Source organism: Sinohyriopsis cumingii, chromosome 15 (assembly GCF_028554795.1).
Source record: "Sinohyriopsis cumingii isolate HCF-2022 chromosome 15, ASM2855479v2, whole genome shotgun sequence".
NCBI lineage: Eukaryota > Metazoa > Mollusca > Bivalvia > Unionida > Unionidae > Sinohyriopsis > Sinohyriopsis cumingii.
Genome location: NC_142975.1, coordinates 45,161,551 through 45,177,177, shown reverse-complemented (window position 1 = coordinate 45,177,177; position 15,627 = coordinate 45,161,551). Strand labels below are relative to the sequence as shown.

Genomic DNA, 15,627 nt, shown 5'->3' with positions numbered 1-15,627 from the left:
TTACATGGACTCTTAAAGAAATATTTAATTTCTCTGCCTCTACTATTTTCTGTGTGTTTGCGTATGTTCGATCTACAATATCCACTAAATATGGATTTATTATCATTGTTCGTATTCGGTAGATTTGCTTAGGATCTTTGTCTCTAATATTATTATAGCTTTTGAACATGTTTTCTTTCATAGCAAGTTCGAGATTCTATTCCTTTGCAATTATGTTCACTTTATTTTCCGGATAGTCCAAACTATATCTTCCATGTCTAATGACTGTTTAGTATCGATGCCTTTAGTATATACAAGTATATTTTTTCCCAGGTGCCGAGTGAAATCATGGGAAATTAACAATCAGCCACGGTGGATGTTACTGGGTCCGCTGTCGACAGTTCAAGTTCCTTGTTGAGAATTGACATTATATTACAATATTGTCTCCTAATGAGTGTTTATGTGTAAATTGACATGGATAAGAGCACTGTCCTGGATCGGGTGCAGGAATAAATTTGTATATTTTGTCTACTTCAAACTTTGCACTGCATTCTTGAGATAAAGCATATAAACAAATTCAAACCACCATGTAATCTCTATTACGACGACGGTTAATAGTAGACATATAGCATTAAAACGTCTGACAGTAATTATGTTAATAGTAATGCAATAAGCGCATATGGTCTCAGCCGAGATAAATATTTCCAATATATACTTCCAACGAAGCATATTAAATATACTGGCAAGTTTTGCAGATCTTGCGTAAAGAATCATGTCCAAAACGTATAACGTTTTTTTTATGCGCTTTCTCTTCGTGATTTATAACATATAAGATATATTTATGAATGATAACAATAACTTGACAATATTCAACAATCATATTCTTGAATGATTTATGGACTAGTATGCAAATGAATGTTTTTTAGAAGCCTTTGTGAAATAAAATAATGTATGGTATAATAAAAACTTTTGGGGAATTACAAAATATTACCTTGAGCTTACGATCATCATAATTGTACTCTGACTTTTGAGGAATTACAAATACTTTTGTTTTCTTCACCAAAAATATATAACTACCATAGACTTTCAGTTATATATTTATATGTGACAAGCTAAATTAAACTTTCTTTTAATGCCAATTAATTTCATGAAATAATGGTATTTTGTTGATAAATATTTCTCCTTTAAGCCATGATCGTTATTATTTTCCACGATATATTAGTGCAAAGAGACATTATATATACATTTTCAATAGTACACTAACTTGCAACATGGCATGTAAAAGAAAAACAACATTTTTACATATTCTGTAAATATACACTCTATATAATCAATATAACCCATATATATATATATATATATATATATATATATATATATATATATATATATATATATATATATATATATATATATAGTTCCACTTGACCTCTAGCTTGGCTCTGCGAAATATTTACTGCCAAACAAGGGTCTTGCAAGATATTTCACAACAAAGCCTTCCTAGCTTTGCAAAAGTAATTTGGTTGTTGAGCTGATGATCGTAATGTTTCAAATTGACGAAGAGATGTCATCACGGCACTTGTCATTTTATTTTCCTGACCGTTTACATTAAAATAAAAATAATCAATATGGCAAAATTATTGCAAAAAGTCGACTTAAATTTTTAGATATCAACGTGTGTTTTTGAGTCTCTTGTAGAAAGCATTACGGAAGCTGATATCATGTCGGTAACAGCTATTATTGAAAGATTTGACTCGAACGTTTGTATGGCGGAAATCTCACATACAAACTAGAATCTTGTTGAAGGAGACTTTATATATATATATATATATATATATATATATATATATATATATATATATATATATATATATATATATATATATAAATTGACAACAACAGATACAACAAGAAACAGTTGTGCCTAAATAATGTACTAGCAGGTTCTTGTGTCTATCACATGACTTGTGAACAAAGGACGGAGACAGTGTATGGCAGACGGCAGAAATGATATCCCGGTAGAGTTATTCAAGGAGGGTTTGAAGAAAAGGTGTTAAGATAATTATCTGTATAACTGACATGAGCAACAACAATAATAATAGTAATACTAATGATGATGATGATGATGATGATGATGATGATGATAAAAGACAAAGGACGGAGACAAAGATATTTTTTATTTAGGCTAAATTCCAGATGAATTTTTTTTTAAATTTCTTATCAAGTATAATTCCGTACGTGTGCGTTCTTTATCTGTCTGCCCTAGGTCAGATTCAATAGGTAACATCTTGAGCATCGGTTTCTATTTTCCTCTCCAGAAGGGTAGACTGAGCATCCAAAAAGACACCGGACGTGTCGGATGACTCCGACTTAAATTTAATCGTAGCGTGAAAAGTATTGGATTATTAAAAGCATATTTTGAAAAATGTCGCCAGTTTCGATCCATTTTGATTATAAGTCGTCAATGAATCTATGCCATCTAAGTAGTCTTTATGGTGTTTCGTTGAGAAGCTTTCGTTCTAGTCTTCCCATGAATATGTTTGGCATACTAAGGTGCATTTTTAGAGCCCATTCAATCCCATTAATTTGTAGGAAGCGTTCGTTGTTGAATACAAAATTATTAAACCCTATACCAGGGAAAATTCTCTAAGAAAGGATGAACAAAGCCTTTGTGCGATTTTGTAGTAATTTTCTTATTCTCTTTCTATTCATACATTTTTTCAATCCGTTAATGTAAACTGAAGACAAAAAACTGAATTAGTCATTTGGCGTTTCTGAAAGATCTTATTCTCTCTGAAATCCTAGGGCAAATGCATTGTAGTTTTATCCTTAGATTTACGAATCGAATTTGATTCCTCATTAGTATGTAAAGACAAATTAATATTTCTATGCTTAAACATGCCCCTTTTACGACATATTTTAAAATTATCCTTTTTTCAAATCTGAAGCTGAAATGATTATTTTGTTAGGGGTGGGGGTGGTGGAGGTTGAGATGATTTACATTGCAGAATGTGTCTTCAATGTATCATTATTGTTGCAACCTATAACAAGCTCAACTGGTAGACAGTTTAAAAGATTTTATTCCTCGACGTTTTGTCTATTATCGTTGCGTCCCAGAATTTTGTGTTGACATACGCAAACTCATTTGAAGATTGAATACAGTATTCGCAATTGCTTTCACTGAATTATCTAAGTATAGCTGTGTTGTAAGTATAAAGACTATCTGGTTTTTGGTACAAAACGCCAGGCTTCGTTAAAGGGCCCAGGTAAGAATCAATATACGCGTCTAACTGAGCATTTATACAGTTCAAGTGTATGTCTAATAATGTCACAAATCGTCACTCCCATAGTCCCTCTTATGTTGTCTAGATTGTATAAACTTTTAATATAAGAACTGAGCGGCAAAGCATTTGGCGTCTTATCTAAATTTAAGATGGAGGGCGATAACGTCTGTAACAGTTAGCGTTGTACCGATATGTTAACAGTTTCTTGTTGAATCACAGAACATATTATTTCAGTTTTGAATTCCGTATAAATTCCAGTGAACGTCTTTGACCAAGAATTATATCAGAGCACTTTTGTATTTTCAGAAAAAAATATTCACTTGAATTCATTAATTTGAAGAAAATAAAAATCCAGGCCAAACTGGTCACAGCATATTAAAACTTAACGTGTCAAGTGTGTTATGCTCAATGGACTAACCTTTATCAAAAACATCAGTTATACGATTAACTAAGACGCAAAGCAGATTCCCGGATGAGGGCCAAAAGTTCTTTCTTCTGGAAAAAAAAGAATTTTGTTTACCAACTGACACATGATAATTGTCACGTCGTATATGTATGACCAAGACTCAACTTAATGATTCTTACTCTGAGAAAGATAAAAATAAAATTATAAAAGTTGTTTGCCAAATCTGACACTGATTTTTAAACAAGGTCTGCGAGTATCTAAAATATTTCTGATATTAGTTGTTTACAACAAAGAAATTTAAAAAGAATAAAAATGAAAAGGTCAGACAGAAATGAACTCAAATTTTGGACAATGTCAAATCCAGTAAACAATGTTACATTACAAAAGTATGAAATCTAGCAATCAAACAATTAAATTAAATATACACGACAATACATACATGCATACATACATACAGACAGACAGTCAGACAGACAGACAACCGACAGACATATGGACAGACATACAGATAGACAGACAGACATACATTCATACACGGATACATGCATAAATACATACATACATACATACATACATACATACATACATACATACATACATACATTAATACATATAATATTACGATACGTTCATAAGTACATGCAAACTTGCACAAATTCAAACGATACAAATTTGGGCACAAAGTAGAAAGAAATATATTAAAAGTAGTTAAGTGGGATACCCTTACCTCAATGGGAATTAGCATTACAGAGACCCTTGGGACACTCTAGCCTCAATGGAAATTTAACATGGAGAAAAATCGTGGGACACTCTAGCCTCAAGGGGAATTTAACATGGGAAAAAGTCTTGGGTCACTCTAGCCTTAAGGGGAATTGAACATGGGATTTTTTTTTTTAAAAAAGTTTTTTAAATTTAAATTTAAATTTAAATTTAAAAAAGGGGTAGGCAATTGAAAGGCTATCTCTTTTCGAGAAATATGGGGGCCCTGAAAAGGGCCTTTGGGTTTTTCCTTCTTCTTTTAACTTCTTAACTTTTTCCACCATCCCCTTATTTAGTCCATCATTCCTTTCTTCTTTTTCTTTTCTGTTTCTGGTATCCAGTCCGGGTGACCCATGGCTCGGAACTTGGCCTGTATTTTCATCCAGTTGTTATTCAGTTGGTCGAATTCTAATTTCTTCTTCTTATTCTGTTCTTCCTTTCTTTCTTTAGTCCACCTTTCCTTTATGTTCTCTACTTCTTGGGTCAGCACTCGTTTCATAAGTACCTCGGCTTTTATAAGTTGGTCAACACCCCATTTCACAAAAGACCACTAACTCCAAACTAAGATATCTTGTAGGAAGCATCTTACTAATGTTGTATTATCCAGAGCTTCCTTCAAGCTACCTACTCTTACATAGGGAGGGTTAATGAATCCTCTTATTTTCTTCACTTCTTCTTCTAACATACCGTCAAGGAGATCCATAGCTAGTTTCAGACTCCTCACTTGTCTGGTCACAAAATCCCTTGTAACTGGATATTTCCATTCCTTTTCTACTCTTTCTACAACATATACTCCATCTACTATCCAAAAATAACAGTGTCTCAAGTTGTTGAACAGGTCAGATACAGCTGCCATTTTCTTTCCGTAGAATCGTGCGAACGACGAACACTGTGGGTTCTTATAGTGAAAGCGCGGACGTGATGGAAAATATCCCCCTAAAACGTAAAATTGATCTTACCTAGATCATGACCGAACAACGCGCAGAAGTGAAGGAAAACATCCCCCACTTTTCTCATTTCATATAATAAAACCCCAAACTATACTCTCCACATACGCAAAGAAACAATAAAAAACCCATAATCTACTATTCACACAAACTTACGCAAGCCCTTACAAACACAAACACACAAACACATACACTCACATTATTAATAAAGAGTTAGTGTTTATATTCACACTACTCTACCTACACAGATTGGCAAATTAATAGTTATTTCTTTTCTAGAGTATTGGGTAGCCCTGAAAAGGGCTGTTGGTTTTTTTTAACTCCAGATGCACCTATCTAATGATGGCACCTTCCTGGCCTTGCGCCACACACGCATCTTCTACTCCAGTCTTTCCAGTTGACTCGTTTGGCTGGGAGCGCAGAGGGAGGATGATTAGCTTCATCACCCCAATCCTCTGTCTCTGGTATCTTGTAAGCCATCCTCTCTCCTATTTTCTTTTCCTCCTCTTCCATCTGTCTTCTCTCCTTCTCTTCCTTCTTTATTCTTTCCTCTTCTACTATAGCCTCCACAGCCAGTTCATTTACCAGGCGCCTGACATATTCCAGATGTATCTGGAGTTCAAGAAGTTTGCTTATTCTGGTATTCATTCTGGTGTTGATCAATCAACAAGGGTAGCTAGACTGCCCAGAGGGTTTCAATTTATAGTGAAAGCGCGGACGTGAAGGAAAACATCCCCCTAAAAACATAAAATTGATCTTACCTAGATCATGACCAAAAAAATAACAACGCGCGGACCTAAAAGAAACACTCACTCACTTTTTATGCTACCCATCACTATTTTAAATTTTTTTCATAAATCACTTCAATAGACTATGCACATACGCAAAGCAATCCAATCTAACTCCAAATATACACCTCAAACACCAAAAAAGTCATCATTTTAATCTACTATCCATACCAACTTACTTAAGCACTTACAAACACAAACACACAAACACATACCCTCACATTTTTTAAAAAAAGAGTTAGTGTTTATTTTCACACTACTCTACCTACACACATTGGCAAATCGATCGTTATTTCTTTTCTAGAGTATTGGGGTAGCCCTGAAAAGGGCTGGGGTTTTTTTGTTTGCTATGGCATTCTTTTTTAGTTTCTAAGAATGCGATGTCCTCTGAGGATAGACTTTCTGGCGATAGGTCTGCTTCTTCGGAAAGAGAAGAAGAACTCTTTGGTGTCGATACGACAATCGACAAAGCCTCTGTCAGCTTCAGGTTGCTGCTGTTGTTGTTGTTGCTGCTGTTGCTGCTGTCTCTGAAGTCTGCACTTCTCTGTCCATTCTTCTTTTTCCCTGTTCATTTCTTTTCTGAAGAGCCCTTCTATCAGGTCTTCAGTGATTTTTAACATTCTCACATTCTCTATTTCTTCTGGCTTCGGTATCAGACTGTGTCTGACCCTATGCAAATTCACGTAGGCTTCGTTGAGCTTAGCTAGTTTGGAGCACATCTTCGTAGGAGGATGAGTCGACAATGGATGGTTAGACTGGAAACAACCCCGGTTCTTAAAGTCAAAGCGCGGACGTGAAGGAAAACATCCCCCACACGGTTTTCGAGCCGCAACGTTCAGTGAGTGTCATGAGAGGGATAGTAAGAAATGAAAGAGCATCAATCCAACATTCTTATAGCTAAACAAACCACAAAGGCATTTTTTTTCAAAACACAACATTTTTTATTCAAAAATCACTTAACACTAAACAACAACTCTAACATTTTTAACAATAATCCAACACTATAACATCAAACAATCTTTTCAAATCACAAACATTTTTTTCTCAATTGACAATCTACTTTAAACAGGGCTGACAACGTTGTGAATGAAATTGTGATTTCCACTTTTGGAAATCATTAGGCCATTGATGGACACTACGTTTCCTAGCTTGAGACAAAAGATAAGCATAATGGTCACAAAACCATCGATCTACTTTCACATCGTTTCTAGAAGAAGAACGAGGATCAAAATGAGTCACTAAATGTTCTAAGGAATAGCCCAGGCTGCGATGATGCAGAAAATATACACAATATTGTCCACACACCAAGGAATCTGTGCCTTGTAATTTCACGTTATTGAATCGGGTAATCTGAGCATTTCTTCTTATAAAGTCGATGATATCGTCTTCCAAAGGGGGCAATCCGTACGAATCGAAATATTCCACACATCCTTCTTGAGGAAAGTAGACGGCTACCCAGTGGGTTCCTGGGAGATGACTGTCGTCCGTGTTGATCACGTAAGCTTGATGGTCTTGAAGTTTGCGATGAGGAAGTTCATCTTTAGCACAGACGACAGGATTCCAAGAAGCCGTATACGAACTGTGGTTCAAAAGGTAATAAAGTTCCCAGGTATCCATGGTTTTTTTCCTTCTTCACAGGTAATAATAAGTCGTCAATTCGATCCTGACTTTTTGCTTGAAAATGTCTGACGAATAAACGGTTATTCGTTCTGTTTCCTCACTCTGATTCAGGAGAGCTTCGATACGATGGATCTCTTGAGTGGTTAATGGTGGACAAGAATGTTCACGCAAGTCTTTATACCACTGATGCAACACGTCTTTGTCCGAGATGAGACTCCAAGCCTCGTCCAGATATTCGTCTAATTTTTCTTCTTGACTTAACATCAGGCATTTATCGTGTTGAATTTGACTGGGATGAGCGTTTTGACATTCATAACAATTTTTCTTGATCAATTCCGTCATTTTGTCGACCAAGTGTTTGGCAAAACAGGAGACTAAATGGGCTTCTTGTTCTGGCCATCTTGATTTCATCACGATCACTTCTTCTTCTTTTTCCACAGTCTCCTCACATTCCATCTTTAAAGTTTCTCCACTAGGTAAAGAGGGATAACAGTCTTCCATGGTTTCTAGTAATCTAGGATGACTTCTCTCAGACTGTTGATTTATATGGTATTATCGAATTCTGCATACAGGATGACGTTCACCGTTTCATCAGGGTCTCGGTCTTTAAACTGAATTTCCACACGAATCTGGCCGGATTTTATAGTGTGGAAATGTCCCACGTCCCTGCCTTGGTCTGGAGTGAAATCAAAAGCCCACAAAGCGTAGCCTCCTGCATAATCCTCGTACGTAATACCGTGACTGGTATTGGTTCCTAACTGTCCGGTGGCTTCGTACAGGGACAAGTACGATCTCAAGTAATTCTTCTTGGTAAAGTCAGGTTCGAAAGGTCGGGTACACAAGGTCTTGCCATCGCGACTGACTTCGATTTTGGACACGCCAAAGTGTTGAAAGTAGAAAGGATTTTTTTCGGCAGCTCCGTTGAAGGCTGTATTCTCGAAGATACCAACGATCAAACGTTTGGGTAACTGTCCTTGGAACAGATGATCTTCGATCATGGATCGCTGTCCCTTGGGAATGGTGAAGGTTTTCACTTCCACGCGTCGTATGGGATACTTGGCGGTCGTTCTGCTCAACGTCTGACTGATGTCGTTTCCCACTTTAGGTAACACTTCCACACGGCGTACGTAGAGTCTGGCTTCTTGGATTTTGGTTTTGTAACCGTCACTATCTGCCAATAAATGGAAAGCGGTACTGCTACGAGTCAGTCTCAGGCGGACATCCACCCCGTTCAGCAAATACTTTTCTTGCAACCACATGTCCAAATGCAAACGATCCATCAGTTCTAAACTTGTGTCGACTCCCGTGATTCTCTTTCTTCGTTCTACAAATCCATCATTGTTGTCTTTCTTTTCATCAGTTTCCAATATTTCAAACTTGGTAGGTTCGTCAGCTTCCCATACCACACAGGCATTGAGATGAGTGCTCTTGGCATCTATTCCGTACGTCAAGAGATTTTCCAGGTCGGCACGATAAGGGTAAGTATCCATGCTGCTACTGACCAGTTTGTTATTCAAGTACAAGTCCACTCCACTGAACAAGGAATGCATGAAATTGTTGACGGGAGCTACTGCTTCATCGTCTATATGACCTCCAGTCTTATCTAGAATTTTGACTTTCAGGTACAAGTAACTGCTATTCAGATCGATGTAATCTTCGGGCTGTCCTTTGATTTCAAACTCGATGGGAGCGGAATCCGTCAGTGAGGAGACGGGGTGAAATTCCACCCACTGGGATTCTTGCATGGTCATCATGGTAGGGGGCATGGCAAACAGATCCATTTCCGACTTGGAACAAGCGCAAGACTCTCGGTGCATCATTTTTTTGTTCTTTCTCAATAATCGAAAACGTCTAAGTCTCGAACGGTTCTTCTTTTCTTGGCCTTTCTAGCTTGAAGTCTGGTGAAAGGGTGTTTTCTTCGTCGTCTCTTTCTGCCTTGTCCTTGCTGAATACCTGACTCGGTAGCGCGCATGGCATTTATAGGTGTGTCTCGTCGGCCTAAAATGTCTTTGCCCGTTTGCAGCAAGACATTTTTGCCTGCCCTCATGAAGGCTTCTTTAGGGTTTTGTTTGTCGATGATGACATTTTGGAGAAATTCTTTGCCTTGCGTCAGTGCCGCATCTTTCAAGACGTGCAATCCGCGTGTCACCATCGGTTTCAACACTGGGACCACCGAACGAAAGGCCGATTTTAACATGTCTCCTAAACCGTGTCCTCGCTGTCGAGGAACCCCTCGGTACACTGGATACATGACTTACTTACGAGTCGTGAGAGAACCGTATTCGAAAATGGAGTTTCACCGTGACTTTTCCTTTGGTGAATGGAATATTTCGTCCCAAATCTCCTTTTATAGCAATGTTGACCGTGTCCAAATACGACTTGCTGACCGGCAAATAGTGAGGATGGACAAATTCGCGGTGGACGTGGTAAGTGTTTCCACCTTCCTCGTCAGTGTTCGTGGCAGAATCCACTTTGAAAGGAATGACACGCAGTAACGGTACGGAGGTGTGTCCCACCACGTTGTACTCCACCACATCGGAATACACAAACATCAAATTCAGTCCTTGGTTCAGTTCTACCGGGGCACGAAATAGCTTGCTAAAAGACTCGTTGTCGTAAACGATGGGTAATTCGTTTTTCTTGATCATGGCCTTTCTCATGTCCATGTCTCCGCCCATCATGTCAAACAATTCAGGACAAAATAAAATGGACATGATTTTACTCCGTTCAATTTCATCAAGAAGTGACGAGCTGCTTTGTGGTACTCCATGGTGACATTTTTGTTGACATGCTCCAAAGCTTTCAGAAACACGAGATTAAACCTAGAGGCTATGGTGCTGACCAAATGTTGACCACTAAAATAATAGCCTGGGGGAATGAACAAGTGATAGGTGGTGTACTTTTGATTTTGTGTACGGGTTTTCTTGTCATATTTGACATTGCTATCCATCCACTGTTGCATTTGCTCGTCATGAACTTCCACATCAAAAAAATTTTGATTGGGAAGGACATTGAGGACTTGGGTCGGGTGAATGATTTCTACTAAAGCCACTTCCCAATGGGCTTCGTGATCTAACTGGATGGCTTGAGGTAATTTGGCCGTGTAACAGCACAACGTGTTCTTGGGAAACACCTCCATGGAACTGTCACTGGGTAAGGTTAAGTAAAATTGGTTTTGGTGACTCATAATTCCAGAGTTCTGTGGCTGTCCGAGGGGTTAGTGGACGTCAGAGGCGTGTCTCCGCCCAAAATGGGGTTCTGGTTGTGGTTGGAGTGGTGACTGGCACTGGCACTGGACACAAGGTTCCCGTGGTTCCCGTTCGAGGTGAATTTCAGGGAGGGATTAGGAAGCAGGTAACCGATGCAACTGTTCAATAAAATGGTCCACAACTGTTTGTCTCTTTGTTGCAAACTCAAATTGGCGATGGCTGCCCCGATGACACAATTCACCACGAAGATTTGGCAGAAAAAGACGATTTGCGTTTTAGGCACACGTTCTCCACACCACACCCACAAGGGTTGTTTTTGTAAATCTTGCACAGAAGAACTGGGTGAAGGAGGAGTGGTCGACGTAGCTGCGTCTGATGTGTGAAAGGGCATGATGGTCACTTCTTTTTATAGTCGATGACTTGCGAAGCGTCGATCCAAGAATCGAAACTGGGCGGATATCCTTTCCAACGTACTTTGACTTCTTTGACACGTCGTTTGCCCACTTTACGGGTTCTGCGTTCGAGAATGCTTTCGATGTCGTACACGTCGTCTTCTTTTTTGGTGACACGTTGTAACTCGGGCAAATAAAACGTTCCTTTGAGCACTTCTCCGTTCATGTCTTCCAATTTATAGACGGCAGGATGACGGCCATGCACTCGTCCAGTGACGCGAAACAGTTCGGTCGTCCAGTTAGGTAAGTAACCTTTGTCAAAAGTGCGTTTGGTTTTGCCAATGCGCACCCAATCTCCTACGGCCAACTCTCCACTTTTCTTGGGGACAGCCCTCGTCGGGGACGTACCAAACAGACGCTCGAACACCAGCACTTCGTTCTCGGGAGTCACGTCTTGCGGGGCACGTCCGATGCTTCGATGGTAAGATTGGTTGTACGCTTGCACCAGGTGCGGTAAGATGTCGATGTACTTCAGAGTGTGGTGATGCGTAAAATATTTCCACATGCGTTCTTTCAATGTGCGTTGAAAACGTTCCACGATGCTGGCTTTGGTTTCAGGATTCTCGGTGGTAAAAGAATGAATGTCACGTTTCTTTAATTCTTTTTGGAAAGCTTGGTTCAGAAATTCGGTGCCTTTGTCCGTTTGCCATCGAAGAGGGTGACGACCGCTTTGTTTCAACACTCGTTGCAGGGCTCGCACCAACTCGCTGCTGCATTTGGAAGTCAAGGGCACGACCCAGGCAAATTTGGAAAAGACGTCGATGACACAAAACAAATATTTGTAGCCACGATTGTAGCTGGCCAAATGAGAGACATCGGCTAAATCGGCTTGCATTGATGATCGATACCTTTCACTCGGGTGCGACTTCTGGCAAACTTGCGACGAATGGGTTTGTGTAAAGTGTAGGTAGCTTGTTCTTGTAACCATCGTTGCACTTGAGGTAAATGGAGACTTTTCAGTCGCGTTTTGGCAGCACGATACAATTTTTGAACTCCTGCGTAACCTGCAGGATGCGAGGGACCGTAGTAAATGCTGGCTAAGACTTTTTCCATTTTTTTTTTTGTGTTGATTGGTGTGTTAATAAGGCACCCACTTTTGGAAGAGGCTACTCTTTTTCTCTTGGGGTATTTTTTTGGATTGCAATGCTTTGCGTGTGCGACCGGCAATAGGTGTTGAAGAGGAGGATGTCTGAGCGGGGGATATCTTTTCTTGTTTCACTTCTGTCTTCACTTCTGTCTTCACTTTCTTTTTCTCTTGTGAGGAAGAAGGGGTGGCCATCATCTTTTTAATCCATCCAATTCTGGAGGTAGGTGGTGTTGTTAACTTGCGTACTTTTTCGGGTGGAGTTTGAAACCCTTCTTCTTCATCTTTTTCTGTCTTGGTCACGGGTACTGGTGGTACTGGTACTGGTGATGGTGCTGGACTTTTCATCAAGCTCTTAAAATCTTTCAGAGTGGGTAGAGCTGTTTCGTCTAAAGCTTTCTGGTGAAAGAGTTGCAGTCGCTGCAAGAGTTGACCGTACTTTTGCGATTTTTCTGTTTCGGACAAATCTTGGCGATCCATTAAGGACTGCAATTCGTGCTGTAACTGGGACATCTCGCTCAAATGGGGATTGGGAGGTAAATGCGGGGTGCGTTGTTCTTGCCACCGATGGTATTCCATCCATCGTTTGTAAGGCACTAAAGCTAGTTTTCGTCCTTCCATGGGGTTGTCAGGGGTCGATTCTGAGATCTTGGGACTTCCGAAGGCCTTTTTATCTTGCTCCCACCAGTCCTCCCATCATGGTTCCCAAGACTCCTTTCAGTAAGGGGCCTAACAAGAGAGGCAAAATGCCTCCACGTTGGACCAACATCTTCTTCTTTTGACGAATGGGAATTTTCTTTTGAACCATTTGGCGAAGAACGTGACGATGTTTGCCTAAGCATTGTTTCTGGTGTTTGGACAAAGGGATCGTGCCTTTCAAAACGTTCAAACAACATTCGCACACGGTATCGATGACCTCTTTGGAGGCCGTTTGAATGAGTTTTTTTCGTAGGGGTGGAGAAGGTTTGGACAGGACAGATAACATGTCCCCATGTTTGACTAAACGAGGAGGCAGTCCTTTCCTTTTCTTTCCTTGGGGTTTTCTGGAGGGTGACATCTTCAGGAGCACCAAAACACTGATACCCCGACTTGGTCACAGGCCTTTTTTATACTGGAACGCGTCGCCACTGATTGTCTTTACGTAGTATCAACTTCATGACAGGCATGACACGTCGTGCAGGGGTACGCAACGGACTAAATCGAGCCAGTTCTTGCTTGGGCAAATCCAGTAAACTTTGTAACATGCCCGATCTTTCTTGGACTTTGATTTTGGGAAAAGGTACTTTGTGAGCAGCAGCCACTGCCACTAAATTGGAAGGTCCTGCCACTGGGGAAGTTCTTTTGGGTGTCATCAACGGAGATGTTCTTGGTGTAATCAACGTCTCCAAGTAGTCTTCAGTTCTGGATGTCATTAACGGAGAAGTGGATGAACGTGAGGATGCCGGAGACGCAGTCACTGCCGTGGCAGATCGTGGTTTGCGAGTGTAATGTTGCGTCCTGGCCGAAGTGCCTCTCTTGCGACTACTTTTCTTCTGTGGACTTTTCTTTTTCTGGGGACTTTTTGTCTGTTTCTTTTTCTGGGGGCTTCTTTTCTTTTTCCGGGGTGGTGGTGTCTGGTCAGAGGAGGGTCCTGCCACTGGAGAAGTTCTTCTCTTTGGGGACCTGGTCTTTTTCTTCTTCTTGGGACTTCGTTGGACTTTTGTCTTGGGGATAACTTTGGGGGCATTAGGATCCCATCTTAGAAGTGAGCGAATGATGACCCCTCCTAGAGTACCGCTCCCTCCAGGTTTCAAAATGATTTGTTTTTTGGTTTGAGTGTCGATGCGGGGATCGGCGAGTTGGACCAAAGCGACTTTGTTTCGATCGAAAAAGCGTTTGGTTTGATGAGGAATCTGAATGATTCCTTGGAGTAATTGACGTGCCCTCACCGTGAACCATCGTAAGACTTCTTTGAGACTAGCTTCTAAGACACGAGCTCGTGTTTGTGGATTTTTGTCTCGACTGATGCCATACAAGGCACGAATCAATTTGACGGGAAGATGCGACTGAAGGGACGTCATGTTCACACTGTGAGACAGACGAAAAAGGGTCTGAGGTTTTTATAGATTTTTTTATGGGGAGTGAAGTCGAGGACGGAGACGTGTACAGGACAGGCCGTCCGTCTTGGCACCAGTGGTGAAACAAGTGGGTACGAAATCGCAAATCCTCGGGGGTCGTAGGTTTCAAATCGACGAGTAAATAGGCGTGTGGTGTTTGAGTGGCATCGTCGTACGCCTGAGTCAGCCAAGGCGTTCCTAACTGTTTGGCTAAGACTTGCACTTGCGATTTATCTCGAGGGCTTTTAAACAAGACCACGTAATGCGCATTGAGACTGATGGTGCGATGGGCTTTACTTTGTTGAAACAAATTTTGGGTGATGTAAACGACACTGGCATTACGGTGATGCCCTTTGCGCGTGAACCACAGTTTAATTTCTTCTTCGTCTTCTCCTAACATGTCGTCGAAAATGACCAAATGGGTTTGACGGGAGTCAGAGACGATGCTGTCGTCTTCTTTAGGAATGCCTTCCACAAACACGATGGAATCGCCTTGACTTTCTCGCAAGAGGTTGTACGCCGATTGCCACTCTTTGTAACACCACACGATCCGTTGAGGTGGCCGATCGATCAAATGATGTTTATGTTCGATCAAACGTTTGACGAATTCGGTTTTGCCTGAACCGCTAGGTCCAGCAATGAGCATGTTAAAGGGATGGCGAAGATACAAAGCCTCCCAACTGCCACGATCTAAGTGTTCGTCGATGACTTTGACAGTAGAGGAAGAGGGAGCAGAGACAGCAGAGGTAGCCATTGTGTGAGAAATGTCACTTGTGACACGAAAAACAAACAAGACAAGAGTTTATATACTTTTTCAGAACACGTTATTGAATGTTTTTTTTTCAAACATGAATACGAAAGACAAAAATACATAAAAGACAAAGGCTTAAGTACAAGAATAAAAGGCACATGATAACCATGAACGTGGAATAAACACAAGTGTCTGTACAACATGTTTTGGGTAAAGTTCTAACCAGTTCTATAGTAGGGGGTAAGGTCACAC

General features: G+C 40.3%; 1 protein-coding gene across 4 annotated transcripts in view; it reads left to right on the top strand.

The window, feature by feature from the left end:
- The window catches only part of LOC149781724 (uncharacterized), a 35,501-nt gene extending 34,334 nt beyond the window's left edge, over nt 1-1,167 (top strand). For all 4 annotated transcript variants that reach the window (XM_089935823.1, XM_089935825.1, XM_089935824.1 and 1 more), the window contains one exon: nt 313-1,167. In XM_089935823.1, the coding sequence (XP_089791949.1) occupies nt 313-339 (27 nt within the window). In that variant the 3' untranslated portion in view covers nt 340-1,167. The remainder of the gene's footprint in view (nt 1-312) is intronic.
- Nucleotides 1,168-15,627: the final 14,460 nt, after the last annotated feature.